The sequence below is a fragment of the Urocampus carinirostris genome, chromosome 19 (genome assembly GCF_059441175.1).
Source record: "Urocampus carinirostris isolate Australia breed hairy pipefish chromosome 19, RoL_Ucar_1.0, whole genome shotgun sequence".
Classification (NCBI taxonomy): Eukaryota; Metazoa; Chordata; class Actinopteri; order Syngnathiformes; family Syngnathidae; genus Urocampus; species Urocampus carinirostris.
Window position 1 is genome coordinate 14,241,662 of NC_142367.1, and position 16,222 is coordinate 14,257,883.

The following is a 16,222-nucleotide window of genomic DNA, read 5'->3' on the forward strand; positions in this document are numbered from 1 at the left end:
AAGTTGGGAATGCTCTGATGTTTCATCTCAGTCTCATGTTACACCAAGTCTGAAACTCACTGACCTGACAGAAAAATGGCTTCGAGAGAGGTTGGTAAGATGCCTCATTGTTGCCTGGATTTTCCAGGTAACCATGGCGACTAAACGGCAAAACAATTACAGTCTCTGAACCACATTGTACTGGTGCAGGGAAGAAACTGGCATCATTTTGACAAGGGATCATATTTATTTTTTATTTTGAATTCCCTGGCTTTACCGTTGTTTATGTTACCAATTCCTGAAATATTGCTTACATTTGTGGTTTTAGGCTATTATTTTTTTATTTTAGTTTTTTAAATACATTATACATACTTACAGTAAATGGCTGGCATGCAGTAGAGGAAAGCTGCAATTCAATTAAATTGTAAAATTTCAACTATTGTAAATCATGACACATCAGTGATCTGCGTTTTTAGAGGGACATAGAATTAAGTGGTGTGATGCCAACGTGGCACTCATGCACACGCCTACGATCCTCCCCCTTTCCTCTTCTCTTTCCCTACTTTTATGCCGAAGTAACCACTCAGGCCTGCGGCGTAATTTGTGAAATGTCTACTCCCCACCCCCACAGTCACCATTGGTAAAACAGCGTCCTTTCTGACAGTAGTAACGTGTATCATATCCCATGAAAGCAAGACCTATGACATCACTACAGAAAAGAACATGCTATAGGATACAGAATTCTTTGTTATTGTATGCAAAAATGGTTGAATTTCATAATTAATAGGTTGATTATTATAAATGTCCTGATGGAAAAAGTCCAGCATGCATGTTCTCTTTGTTGCCCTGCTAAATGTGAGCTATAAATTAATGCTAATCAAATGTATTAATGTTTAATTTCCGGCCACCCGACTTAAATAAACTTGACCAACCAAATCATCTAAAAATCACAATGTCAACTATTTTCCATTGACTTTGCACTCGCTTTGGACCAAGATGAAATGATTATATCAGTCTAAAGTAGTGCAATAGTCGTATTTATGACGAGAATCTTGATTTCTTTTCTTCTTCCTATAACAAAAACCTGACGTGTGGATGTTTTATGCGCAAGCAGCAGGAGTTCGGGAAGCAATCCATGAATCTTTCCATTTTAGTGGTTCTACTAAGACGTCACTGTTGCTCCCACCCCTAAAATGTGATGAATGTGAATTCCCCGTCTGTCCACAGTCAAATCCTGATGCCGCGGAAAGCTGAACAATCCTGACTGAGCAACCCGATATCACGAGAGGCAGCAACACATATTGTCATTTTCCACTGTGGTGCGGCTTGGAATGGACTTTAAGTAGGCCACTTTTATGAAGATGCGTTCTTTTAAATGGAGAAAGTCTTCTGTCGTAAGCAAATGATTTAAAGGGAGCGCTGTGAAGGACATAAAAGCTACTAAAAGTATCAGGCCTAGGGACTAAAAATTCTGCCATATTAAAAACCATAATTAAGGTTATTTTTTTAAGCTAGCAGATGTCACAAAATGCAGACAAGAAGAAAAAGTATTATTGGCATAAGAGCCTAAACAAAAGTTTGGCATACATTATTATGTATTTAAATTATAATTTTGCCAAACTTTTTAAACCAATAATATAACGATATATACATATATTTAAGAACAGAGAATTGATAATACAGTCAAATACGGGGCATTAACATAATTATTGTTGAAACCAAAAATGTGATGGGTGTAAAGAAATATTCTTCATGTTGTAAGTGTTCTTTGTCGATGCAGACTATTTTTTTCAAATATCTGCAGTTATTTTTCTAAGCCCACTTAAATAAATACCTTTTTCCAGGAAACCATAATGAATGGGGCTTAAGGGAATGTTGAATTCAAACCTGCAATTTCAGGTTTGACTCAAAGACCACCTCCCCTTTCGCTAACCTTGGAGCCCCAGCTGCTTCACTTTTCCCCTTAACTGTGGGAAAGTGAGGGTTAGACAAAGGTCTTATCATTGTTTCAAAGACCACGATCTTCCAGAAGACTCCAAAGCTCTAGTCTGCTACAAAAAAAAGCCCAGAGGCCATATACTGATTAGGAAAGAGGTACCAACAGTGTTCCTGATTGCCTGCATTAGAACTAAAGCATTTTGTTTATTTTTTGAGGGAGGGGAGATGGATCACCACTGTAAGTGTGATATTTGAATCTTAGTTTTAGACAAAAAGTTATGTACTAAATTATGATCCATGCGTTTCTTAATTTTAGGTAATTTCACGCAAATTGTATATAATTATTACATTTATTATAAGAACACCTTACGATGTACCACACTACCTTATCAGCCTTTGCTCAACTTCCATTGGTTGAGGTCCAACTGGGGCTCTACGACCATTCCTGTCAGAATCTGAGGGTGACCAAGTTCACTGTGGTGTTACCGTAAAGATCTGTGGATGACACACACACTTTATCTTTAGGTAAGTGGATAAAAGGGTTGTGAGAGTAGGAGACACAGGATTATGTTGCTATACCCAGACGTAACAAATAGTTTGGCTTTAGAGAAGATTTGACACCTTTACTTCTATTCTGGTCACATGTTTTTGCCATTCTGGGAATGAAACTTTGCATAACAACCTTTTTACAAAACCTAAAGGACACGTTGTATTATCAACATCATCAGTGTCTAAGTAGGTTATTCCAACTCCAGTATGTAGACTAAAATATAAAACCAGGCATGCAGACTTCACCTTCTTATTGAAAGATAATCGAAAACAGGACTAGGAAGGGAGGGTAAAATATAGACTTGGTCCAGTTGCATTGCCTAATTAAAATGTTTGCTTTTGTAACGAGATGGGAAACAGAACCACTTGAACAGCCTGGGATATTATTGCATAAGCAGAGATGGAAAGCGTTTCCTATAGTTTCCTAATTAAACACCGTTGTGATTGTTCTAACATATTATTAATCACTAAGCAATTATTGCTTGTGTTTTTTCCTGTAGGTGCTGCCTTTTTTGGTCTCTTTGAAAAGCACTGCCCCAAACGGAGTTCAATTAAAAATGACAATAACCTTGTAAAGTAGTAAGTTACACGTCACAGAATGGGTGAATCACAAGTACTGTAAAATACTGCACTGTGTTTGGGATTGATATGGTATTTTTCAACTAGTGCTCATTATACCAAAAACTGTATTTTCTGTAAAATTAGGGAAAAAAAAAAACAAATCTGAATACTTCAGTAAAATAAGGGGGAGGTGCATGTTATGCCGAAGTGAATTTGACAACACATTATCTACATTGCCTACAAAAGGGAGAAGTACTCAAAGTCGCATTTACATTTGCCCTTGGATGGTATTTATTCTATTTACAATTAAATGAATAAACAACATCACATTTCAATTATGTTTGCCGTTATCAGCAAGCTAAAATGCTAAGCTAAACCTTTAAGCCAACCTAACTAGCTTAGCTTCACATTTCATAGTGCTAACTTATCGTCGTCAAAAATACGTCTCGTATCTTCGAATGTTACACTTTAAACGTTCCTTTAGTCTTTTTTATTCGTTTTCCTAAATTTTAGGTAGAATTTAGGGGCTTTATTCGTCATACTTACTCAATAAATCGGACTTGGTGTTTGCTTCTGGCGGGCGCCCTTTCAACACCGGCCGTCTGTCAATGCCAAGGGAGCCCGAAAAAAAAATCAATTTAAAAAACACCTACGAATTGCCAGATTGGTGACACGACACAACACTAAAAATACGTATTTAATTTGAAATGTAATCATTGAGACAAAAGCGACCAATTTTACCACAACCAAATTAGGTCTTCCTGAAATTATGCGTTTTTTTAGAAGGCGGAGCCAATCTATGCTAATGAGACAGAATACAGTATACCTAGCTTCTTCCGCTATCCAAATATGGCTTTTGTCAGAATGACAACACAGGTTCAAGCTTAGAATACAATTTTGTTTGTTAAATGGGGGAAAGGTAATTAAAAAAAACTAATAATAGATGCTTAAAAGATAAAATTAAAAAAAGACAACAGTTAATTAAATATAATCCCTGTAAATAGAAAATCAATTGTTTTCAATTATTGCCTAATTTACAAACGTTTGAGTACATTTTGGGTAAAGTTTACATGTTCTTCCTGATTTCTCTTTTGTATTGATTATTTAGTAAATGTAAATGGTCTGCATTTACATAGCGATTTTCAAGTCAATGAAGACCTCCCAGAGCACTTTACAATCTGCTTCATGCTTACGCATTCACTCACCGATAGCAGTGTCAGCCCTGCAAGGCAATTACCTGCTTATCAGGGGCATTAGGGATTCTGTGTCTTGCCCAAGGATCCTTCGACATAAAACACGAAGGAGCCGGGAATCAAAACTGACCTCTTGATCCCAGAATGAGCGCTTTACTTCCTGAGCTACTGCCACCCAAAGGTCTTCACCGGACTTCCCATCACCAAAGCGAAGGCCATCTTGATTGATAGTTAGCGGACCCCAAGAGGATACAATTGTTAGAAGAATACAAAAATGTATGTTAAAATGTTAAGTCTTTTCTCTTCTATTTTGGAAAATGTTTCTCTTAATGTCTTATTCTACTATTATTCTGATTCACTTATAATTCATGCAAGTTTACAAGCAGTACTTTGTGAGTATTGCCTATATATCCCAATTACACATTACATACATATACATCATATATATTAGTTCTAATTTATAAACCTGATGACCAATATATACACAAATTGGTAAACTATTATTGCCAAAATAAGGCCAACAAAAATAAAAATCCATCTTACATGCCTTTTGGACAGTATGACCCCTCTCACACACTTGGAAAAAGGGTTTATAAAATGGGCTGAGACTTGCGCAGTGACCACAAACATGAAGCTCTCGGTAAAATTCCACTGTCAATAGGGGCTTTTTTCCACGGGCCCACGTTCACCACAAGCCTTCACAAACTCTCCAGTGACTGACACAGGTTTGCAGAAAGGAGAGAAAACAGCATTGAAAAGGGTAACTCTAGTGCAGCTTCAGTTTCTTCAGTTTATATTGCATTTGTACAAGCGAGGCGCGCCATCTATTGGTAGATTGGAACACCTACATTTTCTTGTAAATACAGTATTAGGACGTTTCACAAGAAAAAAAAGAACCAATTAATTATGCAAGGACATCAACTACAGACGTGAAACCTACGTCAAAAAGTGAAAAAAAACTTCCATAGGCAATTTATAACAATTCTTATTTAATTTGTACAAAGATGGAGCTCCCAAGTTAGAGGTCAGAGCGACATATTGGAATACAAAGCATTAAAGGTAAACAAGTCAATCGACGCAGGCGTCTGCTTTTTCATACATAAAAAGGGTTGTGTCTTTTCCTGTACACAGCTGGTGTGCTAAATCTATCATCTATAGGCCTATGACATAATATGTTTAAAATGTATTTATTGCACAAACAGAAAAATCCTATTAAAAATGTGCACGACACACATTAAGAAATTTAACCCAGAGCAAGTTCTACCTTGCTATGATGCGGTGCAGTCAAAAAATTTTACATGATTGTGCTATTTAAACAAATAGCAGATATTAGCAGGGATTTCAGGGAGGAAAGGCCATGACAATGCAATGTTGCTGATCAGAAAAAGACGACATAACAGAATAAAACAAGTACAACACGCTGTGCAAAGGCAAGTCATGAGACACAAAATGAGTCACTGCATTGCACTGACTCTGTTCAAGTGTGGTTGCACTTTCGCTACAGGGGTGGGGGTGTCCAGCTTATACGAATTCACCAGAAAGCTATTAAATAGCAATTTAAAAAAAAAACTAATGATGTCTACTGTGCAGTGATACAGAACGTACGAGGGCATATTGGTTACTGCAGAGGGAGAATAAAAATGTTCTTTTTTTTCCAGAAGTGGCTACTTCTATGTGTTTTTGTGCTCTGAGAAAAACAAATCATTTAATGGAAGTCAACAATGGACATCTCGGTCATTGTAAGAACGGAAAAATAATCACGCAGTACTGAATGCTGACTGATGACAAGCAACAGACTGGAAATGAAATGCTTCCATGGTAACCACGGTAACAAAAAGAACATGAATGAGGCAAGTATTGAAAATCAAATGTCACCTGGCAAGAAAAATATATCTTGCCAAAGATGGGGGGAAAAATGTTTATTTCCCTGGTACGCTACTTCAGGTTCAGCACTTCTAAATAAGGGTGGCAGGTGACGAGACTCTTTCCTTAAGTGCAGTGTGAAAAGGGGCCTTTGCTAGCCTATGACCTAATTTGAAATGGATGGAATACTAATTTAAGACTACAATACTTTATACTTTATCACTCAATTTAGAGTGAGCAATGTATTCCGTAATATATGATATTACGACATAGATTTTACTTTTTGGTTGTAATCAGACAAGAGAAAATAGGAGCTAATAGAATTAAGGAGGCGTCTACAATTTGATTAACACAAACACACAAAAATATATAAAAATGATTCATTTACTCTCTGCAAGTACAGAAATTGAATCGAAATGCCCGTCCTCATTTCTAAAACTGATAAAAGGACTATCGTGACCTCACACGGAAAACGGAGGCGGTTTCTACTGGGCTACAGCAAGTGATAATTGGACTGATAAATTACGAGGGGGACAAAAAAACTCAGAACAACAACTAAAAAATAAACAGATTCTGGATAGTGCCATTAACACAAGCATTGTCTCCTATTTGGATTGTAATCTTAATTTCCTGAATAAGCGACTGCAGTTCCTGAATAACATGAGTAATAATGTGATATATATCTGTACACACACGCACGCACACACACACACGCACGCACGCGTATACAAACACATAGTATTGTTTAAAAAAAAAAAAAGGGGGGGGGGCGACATAGCCTGATTTGATCTCACCTTGAATCCATGTGAACACAAACCCTTTTTTCTTTGTATTGTTGAAGGCACACAAACTCCTAGGAGTTGTCTTTAAATGTGCAAGAAAATGTATGAACGCTTCAATTAACACAATTTCCACAATATAAGAAAATATTTAAAAGATCCTGCTTTCTACCTTCCCCTCAAAGAGAAATAGGATTGCGGTGACATTTAAGAGTCCATTGTTACCTCCTTTGGCACCAGGTAAGAATTAGAAGTGTAGTGACGCCGTCATCCATTTAAAGTATTCGAGTCACACCCTCAGCTATTCCAACTCGGGAGAGTTGGTGGCGGTGGATGTGGTGGGTGACATCCTGGGCTGGGCCTGAGGGTTTACGATGACCTGAATGACAAAGTCTTTCTGGATCTTAGTGTCCTGCAGTCGTGTCTTGTCCGTGAGGAGTTTGCCGGAAAAGAACCAGCGCTGGTGGGCCACCTCGATGTCTTCCTGGGTCTGCAGCTGCTTCTTCAGTTGGCCAATAGTGTCCATCATGCTGGCGCTCAGGCGCAGGTCCTTGCCTGTAGATAGGCGTACCTGTCATGGACATAAAAGAATGATCAAGTTCTCAAAAATAAACTCATAGTTGTGTTCACATTGAACATAATGTAAAAGCTCTGTCTGTCGTTATCAGACAAGATCAACAAAGAGGACTTAATTTAAGGTATTCCCAAACGGATTTTTTTTTGGTTCAATTAGGCACAAAAAGTGTAGTGTCCCTCCCCACGTATTATGCAAATAATTTGAAAAAAAAAATCCACACGCCAGGGAACTCGAGAAATATAGTTTCAAAGTTGAGCAATCTTATTGAAGGAACACAACACTTTCAAAATAGTGAATCCCATTACCACAACATGTGAGGACAGCTCCAAAACAGACAGCGATTGTAGTGAACAGCGATTGTAGAAATTGCATTTCTGCTTAGGAGGTAGGCAATTGTGGATTTTAGTTTGTGTTTTTCGCCGAGTGAGTATAATTTTCTCCTGCTAGCTCTCCGTTAGCACCGGGGCTGCCAAGAGCTTTGCTGTTTTCTTTGTTTCCAGTCGGCACTCGTTGGATGTCCACCGTGTTTTGTTGGAGTTAGCACCAGTTTTGCCTTGTTCCTTGTTCTAATCATTCCCTGCTGGCTTCTCATTTGTTGCCGTAGCTGTTACTGCTTTTCGATGTTGGTTCGTGGTTAGCCTAGCTGTTTACTGCAGGATTTTTGGTTAGCCAGCCTAACATTTTTCCACTGGCGCTGTGGCTGCCTTTCGTTGATTGGTCCCGGTTAGCCCCCCGTTGGCAGTTCGCCCTGTAGGTTTTTTTTCCCCAGTTAGCCCCTTTTTGACTGATCACACTCTGTTGTACCATTACTGCATCCACCTGTGACACAGCGCCCAAGCATTCTGCACAAAACTTGGCTTAAAACACTTGTAACCTCTTCAACTAATTAACACGTAAAACAAGATGGCGCCTGGCTTGCTAAGGTGCTGGCGCTCCTCCGATTAAGTCACAGCTGGATGACAAAGACAAGACATGCTCGCTTCAAAATGCCTTATCTATAAAAATGACTGGAATATGTGTAGAATTTATGCAAAAACCCTGTACCATTTCTTCACATTTTGCATGTTTAAGAATTTGGGATTACCTTTAAAGGGCAAGATGCAACATGAACTTTATTAGGGATCATAATTTAAGAATGGACGAATTAATCTCATCCACACCTTGAGCTGAAATTCCTTTTTGGGCGCTACGGGAAGCGGCGGGCTGTCACTGGGATCGTCTTCACTGCGCTCTGATATAAGGTTGATGGGCGGAGATAGGCAGTAGATAGGCAGCTGATAACGATTGCCCAGTTCATCGTAACACTCCGTCAGAGTACCTGGAGAAAGATCATTTTTATTCTTGTTCAGAAAAAAAAACAGATGGGGTGTTGTGAACCCTGAGGTGCCGCTCACCATGCGGAAGGGTGATACTGGCGCCGTCGACGATGGCCTGGGCCAGCTCGTGGTCATTACACTCCAGGGCCACTGCGGCGGCCTTCAGAGCATCCCAGATTTCCTTTCTGCCTTCAAAAGCCGGTGCAGTATCCCAAAACTCGTCACGCTTGCTCCGCAGCTGGCCCTCGGTCATTGGGTAGTCGCTTTTCCACTTGGGTCGGTCTTTCTTTAGGGGCTCATTTCGACCTGTGGGGATAAAATGGGCCAACATATAAATAGAAAAAAATGATCAATTAAAATGAGTAAATTAAAATAAAAATCTAAGTTTCCCACTTTGTGTAAAAACCTTTTCTCAGTTGAGGAAGTTAATGTGTGTCTTTGATGTAAACAAAAATGTAGGTTAATCCAAAGGTAATTGTGCAACCTTTCAGAAATACATAAATACATACATAAGAATATAAAACAAAACCTCAGTCATTGTCTGCCAGGGCAAACTGTTTAATATGAATTAACCACACAAAAGAAAAATCAATACATTGAAAAAAATGTCACTTATTGAGAGAAGACTGAAGAGCAGAAGCTGTGCCACCGCCTAGTGTCTTTTTGTGAAGACCACAGATTCAAATGCTATTTAAAGTTTGCAATATGCATGACATATGTTGTTGCTGATATATATGGAACTCGACTTGTGTTTCTCCTGTCACTAAATATTAACATTAAGCACCTATCTGATAGGGGAACGACTATTGAGCACGTGCTGATTATTTTTCTTTGCAATTGTTTCGTAAAAAGCATTGCCCTGGATCCTCAAACTCACAAGAAAAACACCCCTCTATTTACTAGTTTTAGATTTCCAGTCAAGATGATGGGAGGCAACGGAAAATGTGGAGTGAAAAAAAAACAAATCCAAGAAGGTCACCTTTCTTTCAAACTAATTATTTATCATGCCGGTGGCTTAAGGGGGACTAGGTGTCATGGTGTAAGCTTAGTACATGTGGTTTCTTCCCGAGTGTGTTCTTGCCTTCTTTCTTTCAATTAACAATAATCTATATAAAGGGTCAGGAATCTATGGCTGGTGAGCCAAATATTCTATGGCTCTTTTCATGAGTACATATGGCTTGGAGATTAAATAAAACTTGTGCAATATTTTATTATATTCACACAGAGAGATTGTCACAAATGCAAATCTGAGACACTACTGATGTACAAATGGTTCGGCCCAGTATATATATATATATATTATATACTGGCAGCAGAGTTCTGAGGTCATGAGATCGAACCTTCCGGTGTGGAGTTTGCATGTTCTCCCCGTGCTTGCGAAGGTTTCCTCCGGGCACTCCGGTTTCCTCCCACATTCCAAAGACATGCATGTTAGGTTAATTGGCTAGTCCAAATTGTCCCTAGGTGTGAAGGAGCGAGTGAGTTGTCAGTCTCTGTTTGCCCTGCGACTGGCTGTCAACCGGTTCAGGATGTCCCCTGTCCGAAGACAGCTGGGATGGGCTCCAGCATCCCCGCGACCCTACTGAGGATAAGCAGGTGCAGATAATGATGGATGGATGGATATATTAGAGATTATATATATATATATATATATATATATATATATATATATACTGGACTGTCTCAGAAAATTAGAATATTGTGATAAAGTTCTTTATTTTCTGTAATGCAATTAAAAAAACAAAAATGTCATACATTCTGGATTCATTACACATCAACTGAACTATTTCAAGCCTTTTATTATTTGAATATTGCTGATTTTGGCTTACAGCTGAAAAAAACTCAAAAATCCTATCTCAAAATATTAGAATACTTCCTCAGACCAAGTAAAAAAAATAATTTTATAACAGCAAAACTAAATCAAACATTTGAAAATGTCCATTGATGCACTCAGTACTTGGTTGGGAATCCTTTTGCACGGATTACTGCATCAATCCGGCGTGGCATGGAGGCAATCAGCCTGTGGCATTGCTGAGGTGTTATTGATGCCCAGGATGCTTTGATAGCGGCCTTCAGCTCATTTGCATTTGTAGGTCTGGTGTCTTTCATCTTCTTCTTAACTATACCCCACAAATTCTCGATGGGGTTCAGGTCAGGGGAATTAGCAGGCCAATCAAGGGCAGTGATGCCATGGTCAGTGCACCAGTTACTGGTGGTTTTGGCACTGTGGGCAGGTGCCAGATCATGCTGGAAAATGAAATACTCATCTCCATAGAGCTTTTCAGCAGATGGAAGCATGTAGTGCTCTAAAATCTCTTGGTACACAGTTGCATTTACTCTGGACTTGATGAAACACAGTGGACCAACACCAGCAGCTGACATGGCTCCCCAAACCATTGCTGACTGTGGGAACTTCACACTGGATTTCAAGCAACTTGGATTTTGCTCTTCTCCAGCCTTTCTCCAGACTCTGGCGCCTTGACTTCCAAATGAAATGCAAAACTTGCTTTCGTCTGAAAAGAGGACTTTGGACCACTCTGCAACTGTCCAGTGCTTCTTCTCCATAGCCCAAGTCAGACGCTTCTTCCGTTGTCTTGAGTTCAGAAGTGGCTTGACCATGGGAATACGGCTATTGTAGCCCATTTCCTGGACACGTCTGTGAACTGTGGCTTTTGATACCTGGACTCCAGCTTCAGCCCACTGTCTTTGAAGCTCCCTCAAATTGTGGAAGTGGCTCTTCTTCACAATTTTGTTAGGGCTGCGGTCATCTCTCTTGGTTGTGCAGCGTTTCCGGCCACATTTTTCCCTTCCAACAGACTTTTTGTGGATATGCTTTGAAACTGCACTCTGTGAACAGCCTGCTCTTTGAGAAATTTCTTTTTGTGTCTTACCCTCCTGATGGAGGGTATCAATGATGGTCCTCTGGACAGCAGTCAGATCAGCAGTGATTTAGTTTACTGAACCAAGCTGAGTGTTTTTAAGGCTCAGGAAACCCTCGCAAGGTGTTTCGAGTTAATTAGATGATTCAGGTGATTAGTTGAATAGCCTACTTGTATATTTTTTCATGATATTCTAATATTTTGAGATAGGATTTTTGAGTTTTCTTAAGCTGTAAGCCAAATTCAGCAATATTAAAATAATAAAAGGCTTGAAATAGTTCAGTTGATGTGTAATGAATCCAGAATGTATGACATTTTTGTTTTTTTAATTGCATTACAGAAAATAAAGAACTTTATCACAATATTCTAATTTTCTGAGACAGTCCAGTATATATATATATATATATATGTATATATATATATTATAAAATATATATATGTATATACTATAGTGACACTGACCTCTAATAATACACGTTTAAAAAAAAAATCCCCACTTGAGTGAAAAATTTGAACCTTATTAATGTATAGATTATGAAAGTAGAAATGGCTTTTCAGGACTATTGTGCATACATTCAACTTATAATAAGTTTTGGAGCAAGTTCCACTATTTTATAGGGCATTGTAGGATATACGGCCAAAGTCAATCGACAAGGGGTGTCAAGTTTATACCTGAGACTCACTGAATACTGTGCAGAAGGTCTTCTGGATTAAAAGCCATTGTCACCGTCGTGCTGACAGCATTGCACGTGTCAACGTGCACCTAATACAACGTGATGCTCTGTTTAATTGTCAGATAAAGTCAATCAAGTAAATGGAGCTTGATTTTTTTCTTCTTATGCGAGTTTCACAGGAAGCAAACTCGAACAGAAAAAACATGGGACAAATTGATAAAAATGGACAAGCAAGTAAGGGTTTAATTAATATTCTCAAGAACAGAGTGTCCAACACTGAGTCAAGGATTTTCTAGTCTATTTATATTGGGATCTTGGTTTAACAGCAAAGTGTGAAATGGATTTCTATTCAAGCTTGCTGCACGACATTGACATGCTATATTATTTGTCACTCGTTTGAGTACACAGTAAAGTGGTGTCAATATCTTGCAACACGTGATATACATCAGTAAGTTCTGGTACCAGGGAGGAATTTTCTAATTCACGTCTTCAGCAGAAAATGTTTGAAACGGCCTATTCTACAAGAGGGGCATTAATGTGATGAATACCAGAAATAACGGTCACAGAAAAGTTTCAGCCAAATGTGATAATCAAAAATTTGTGTTTGTTGAACAGCAGAAATGTATTACAACATTAACGTGCGTCAAAGCTTCCTACCGTCTAACTTTCAAAAGGAATTTTTATGTGTCAGACTGAGCCAATTTCCTCTTGAGTTGTTCTCTGGGTCAGTAACTATGAAGCCATTCAGAAAGTATGTATGTTTGAGAGGCTGCAGTTTAGTCTGGATGCTAATGTAACTTTTACTCTTGTCAAGTAAAATGGAATTCCAGGTGGGATAGAGGAGTATAGAAACATGGCTGGACGCCAGCATTTCATTTTTGAGCATCGTTGAATTTGTTGGAGGTGATAGGCATAATTAAATAAAAATGGAATTAGTACGGTCATTGTTATCTGATATAAGCAATAAACACTATCTTTAAAATTAACTGCAAGGTCCCATCATAATTATATATTTATAATATTTATATATTATATTGTGTGTTTTTCCGACACCACAGTTACTGAAATATTGAATAGTCATACAGATACAACATACCAGTATCATTAGTAGATAACTGTTGCGTGCTCAATTAAACTGGACTGTCTTTATTGTTCAAACCTTCCTATGTGGAGTTTGCATGTTCTCCCCATGCTTGCGTGGGTTTCCTCCCACATTCCAAAAACATCCATGCTAGGTTAATTGGCCGGTCCAAATTGTCCCTAGGTGTGAATGAGCGAGTGAGTTGTCTGTCTCTGTGTGCCCTGCGACTGGCTGGCAACCAGTTCAGGGTGTCCCCTGCCCATTGCCCGAGAGTTGGGCTCCAGTATCCCCGCGACCCTACTGAGGATAAGTGTTGCAGATAACGGATGGATGGGTGTCTTTAGTCATTATTATCAGCATTGTGAAACATTGTATGCAACCAGATTAGACATAGCACTACAGGTTAAACCTATAACAAACACTTTAAAAAAATAGGAAAAGAAGACTTTCAGGATAAATAGTCAAAACTATTTACAAAGTACTGCTTATCTTATAAGTACAATGACCTAATAGTAATAAACTAATAACAAATAACTTCCTTTTGCAAAAATGAATGATAATTCAAAAATAAAATACTTTAAAATCCCAACATAAATTTTTTCCTTAGGAATACTATTTCAATCATCAAATATACAATTTGTGCATTGCAGCATGCACAAATGATAATAATAATGTCTGTATTATTATGTCTCCACAATGTACAATGCACAATACCTTGTAAATGTTGTCGATCTATCCTAATATTGTTCTTGGCTTAAGACTTAAGTCTTTTATTTCATCTATCCTGGAGTGGCACGTCCAATCTTGACGTAAACGATGTACACTACGCTGCAATCAATGACAATAAAGCCAATCCTCAAGAGTATTCATACGTTTCAATTTGCAACGACTGTTGCAAAAAAATAAGATAAATTAAAATAAATGCAATAGGTGCTACACAATCACGATATGACACTTAGTCCATAGATAGCGTGTAACGTGACATTCTCACCTCCCCGACCGCCGTTCCTGGAAGATCCTCTGCTCTGCGTATCGTCCCATCGTTCCCAGTACCTCCCAACACATCCTCCCATGGTGAGAGGGGCTGCCGCGTGGACCTCCGAGATTCCTCCTAACTCAACAGGGAGCCCATTTCAAACCGGGGGTGCATGGGCGGCTTTGATTGTCGCAAGCCCAATATTCAAGATCGCTGACCTTTATCGCCGATGTTCTAACACGATTAAAGATCGTCACAAGTCGTGGGCCACAATAGCAAGATTGGAGTACTTCGCTAGAACACCTAACAACTCCACTGTCTTTCAAAACCGCCAGTATGAAACAAAGGACAAACCAAAGAGCATATTTGTTTCCTACTGTCCTCGATTGACAAATCCTCCGAAGACTTTTATCAACCTGAGCTAATCACGTTAGCATGCTAGCTTCCGCGTCAGGAAAACACAAACTTCAAACACCAGTAGTATCTTCCCCAACAATCTAACCCTTTACCATTAACAGGGAAACCAGGAGCTTCTCTTTCCCCCACTGTTGTGTACTATAACGACACACCATGGTGGCATCAGATGATAAATCCTCATTTTAATCCTTAAATATCAACCCTCTTCCAGCAGAAGGTTACAGTAGGAGGTCTTTACTCTGCTGAACTTTTTTACGCCTGCGCAATGGTGCACATTTACGTAGGTGATGATGAGTTCAAGTAGGTCGGATAAAAGGGACATTTTAAAAAACAGCTTTACGCTAAAGTGATTACGAAAATTACTATAGGCTAAGTTATGTGCTGTTTATTTCGGCAATATCTCAACATACAAATATGAATTAAATGGTCTTCATTGAATTCAAAACAGTTAAAATAATAGAATAGAATAGAATAGAATAGAATAGAATAGAATAGAATAGAATAGAATAGATGACGTGTGCATTGTTTACAGCACCATTAGACGTGGCACTCTAGGACAAACGTGTAACAAAAGACATAAAGAAAAAAAATAAGAGTATTGGGAAATGTAGGCAATATTTAGCCTGCTTGTAGACTGGCCTAAGTTGTAAGTGCATCTCCCCCAAAAAAACAGTGCAAAAAAAAATAGTGAAATGACGTGAGAAATAATGCATTTCGAAAATAAGAGAAAAGCAATCGGATCACGGTATACATTTTCTACAAAAGGTTGAAATATAATTGTCCTCATTGACATGGGTTCAAATTTAGTGTAATTGTTTAAAAAGAATTGAGATGTAGTACTCCACGATAAGCATGTAATAAAATAACGACAACAAAAATATGGCCAGATAGGTAATATTTAGTGATTATATACCGGCGTAAATTGCATGTGCATCAGAATTTTGGGGGGTTTGAACAATTTTATTGACACTATTAACAGCAAATAAACGATGTGAGGTTTGAACATTTTTTCTCGACAATTTTAACAGCAATCAAGCATATTCACAATTTCTTTATATCTGTCAATATGACGTTTTAACATTGTTTGCTGACATTTTTAACAGCAACTAAACACACAATTTCATTATATCATATCCCAACAATATGAGTTTTTATCGACACTTTTAACAGCAATTAAATACATTCACAATTTCATTATAGTGCATTTACGCTAAAAGCAACACTGTGAGAATAAGAACTAAAATATAAATAGCAAAATTGTTATGTACAGGTTGAAGAGTGTTTACATAAGTGTGTGTTTACAGGATGGCGTGCCTGTTTAGGCTTGTAAAGCAACTTTATTATTACACCCCACACGAAAAAAGACCAAAAACGTCAACAATTTCTAGACGTGCGGGTGTTTTTTATACGTAATCCATTCCCAAGTCCCAAATCACCCTT

General features: G+C 38.3%; 1 protein-coding gene and 1 long non-coding RNA gene across 2 annotated transcripts in view; both read right to left on the bottom strand.

Moving 5' to 3' along the window:
* Nucleotides 1–3,789, bottom strand: part of LOC148347408 (uncharacterized) — an 88,276-nt gene extending 84,487 nt beyond the window's left edge. Inside the window, exons 1-2 of the long non-coding RNA XR_015848147.1 lie at nt 3,574–3,789; nt 2,303–2,412 (exon numbers count right to left, since the gene is read on the bottom strand). This is a non-coding gene — a long non-coding RNA (uncharacterized LOC148347408). The remainder of the gene's footprint in view (nt 1–2,302; nt 2,413–3,573) is intronic.
* A 1,400-nt stretch (nt 3,790–5,189) lies between these two features.
* On the bottom strand, nt 5,190–15,030 carry ubtd1b (ubiquitin domain containing 1b). The gene is made up of 5 exons (XM_088323888.1): nt 14,584–15,030; nt 14,381–14,500; nt 8,834–9,061; nt 8,600–8,757; nt 5,190–7,433 (listed from the first exon to the last, which is right to left on the bottom strand). Exons 2-5 carry the CDS (start codon nt 14,460–14,462, stop codon nt 7,164–7,166), a joined length of 738 nt encoding a protein of 245 aa, XP_088180014.1. The 5' UTR covers nt 14,463–14,500; nt 14,584–15,030; the 3' UTR covers nt 5,190–7,163.
* Between the last annotated feature and the right edge of the window lie 1,192 nt (nt 15,031–16,222).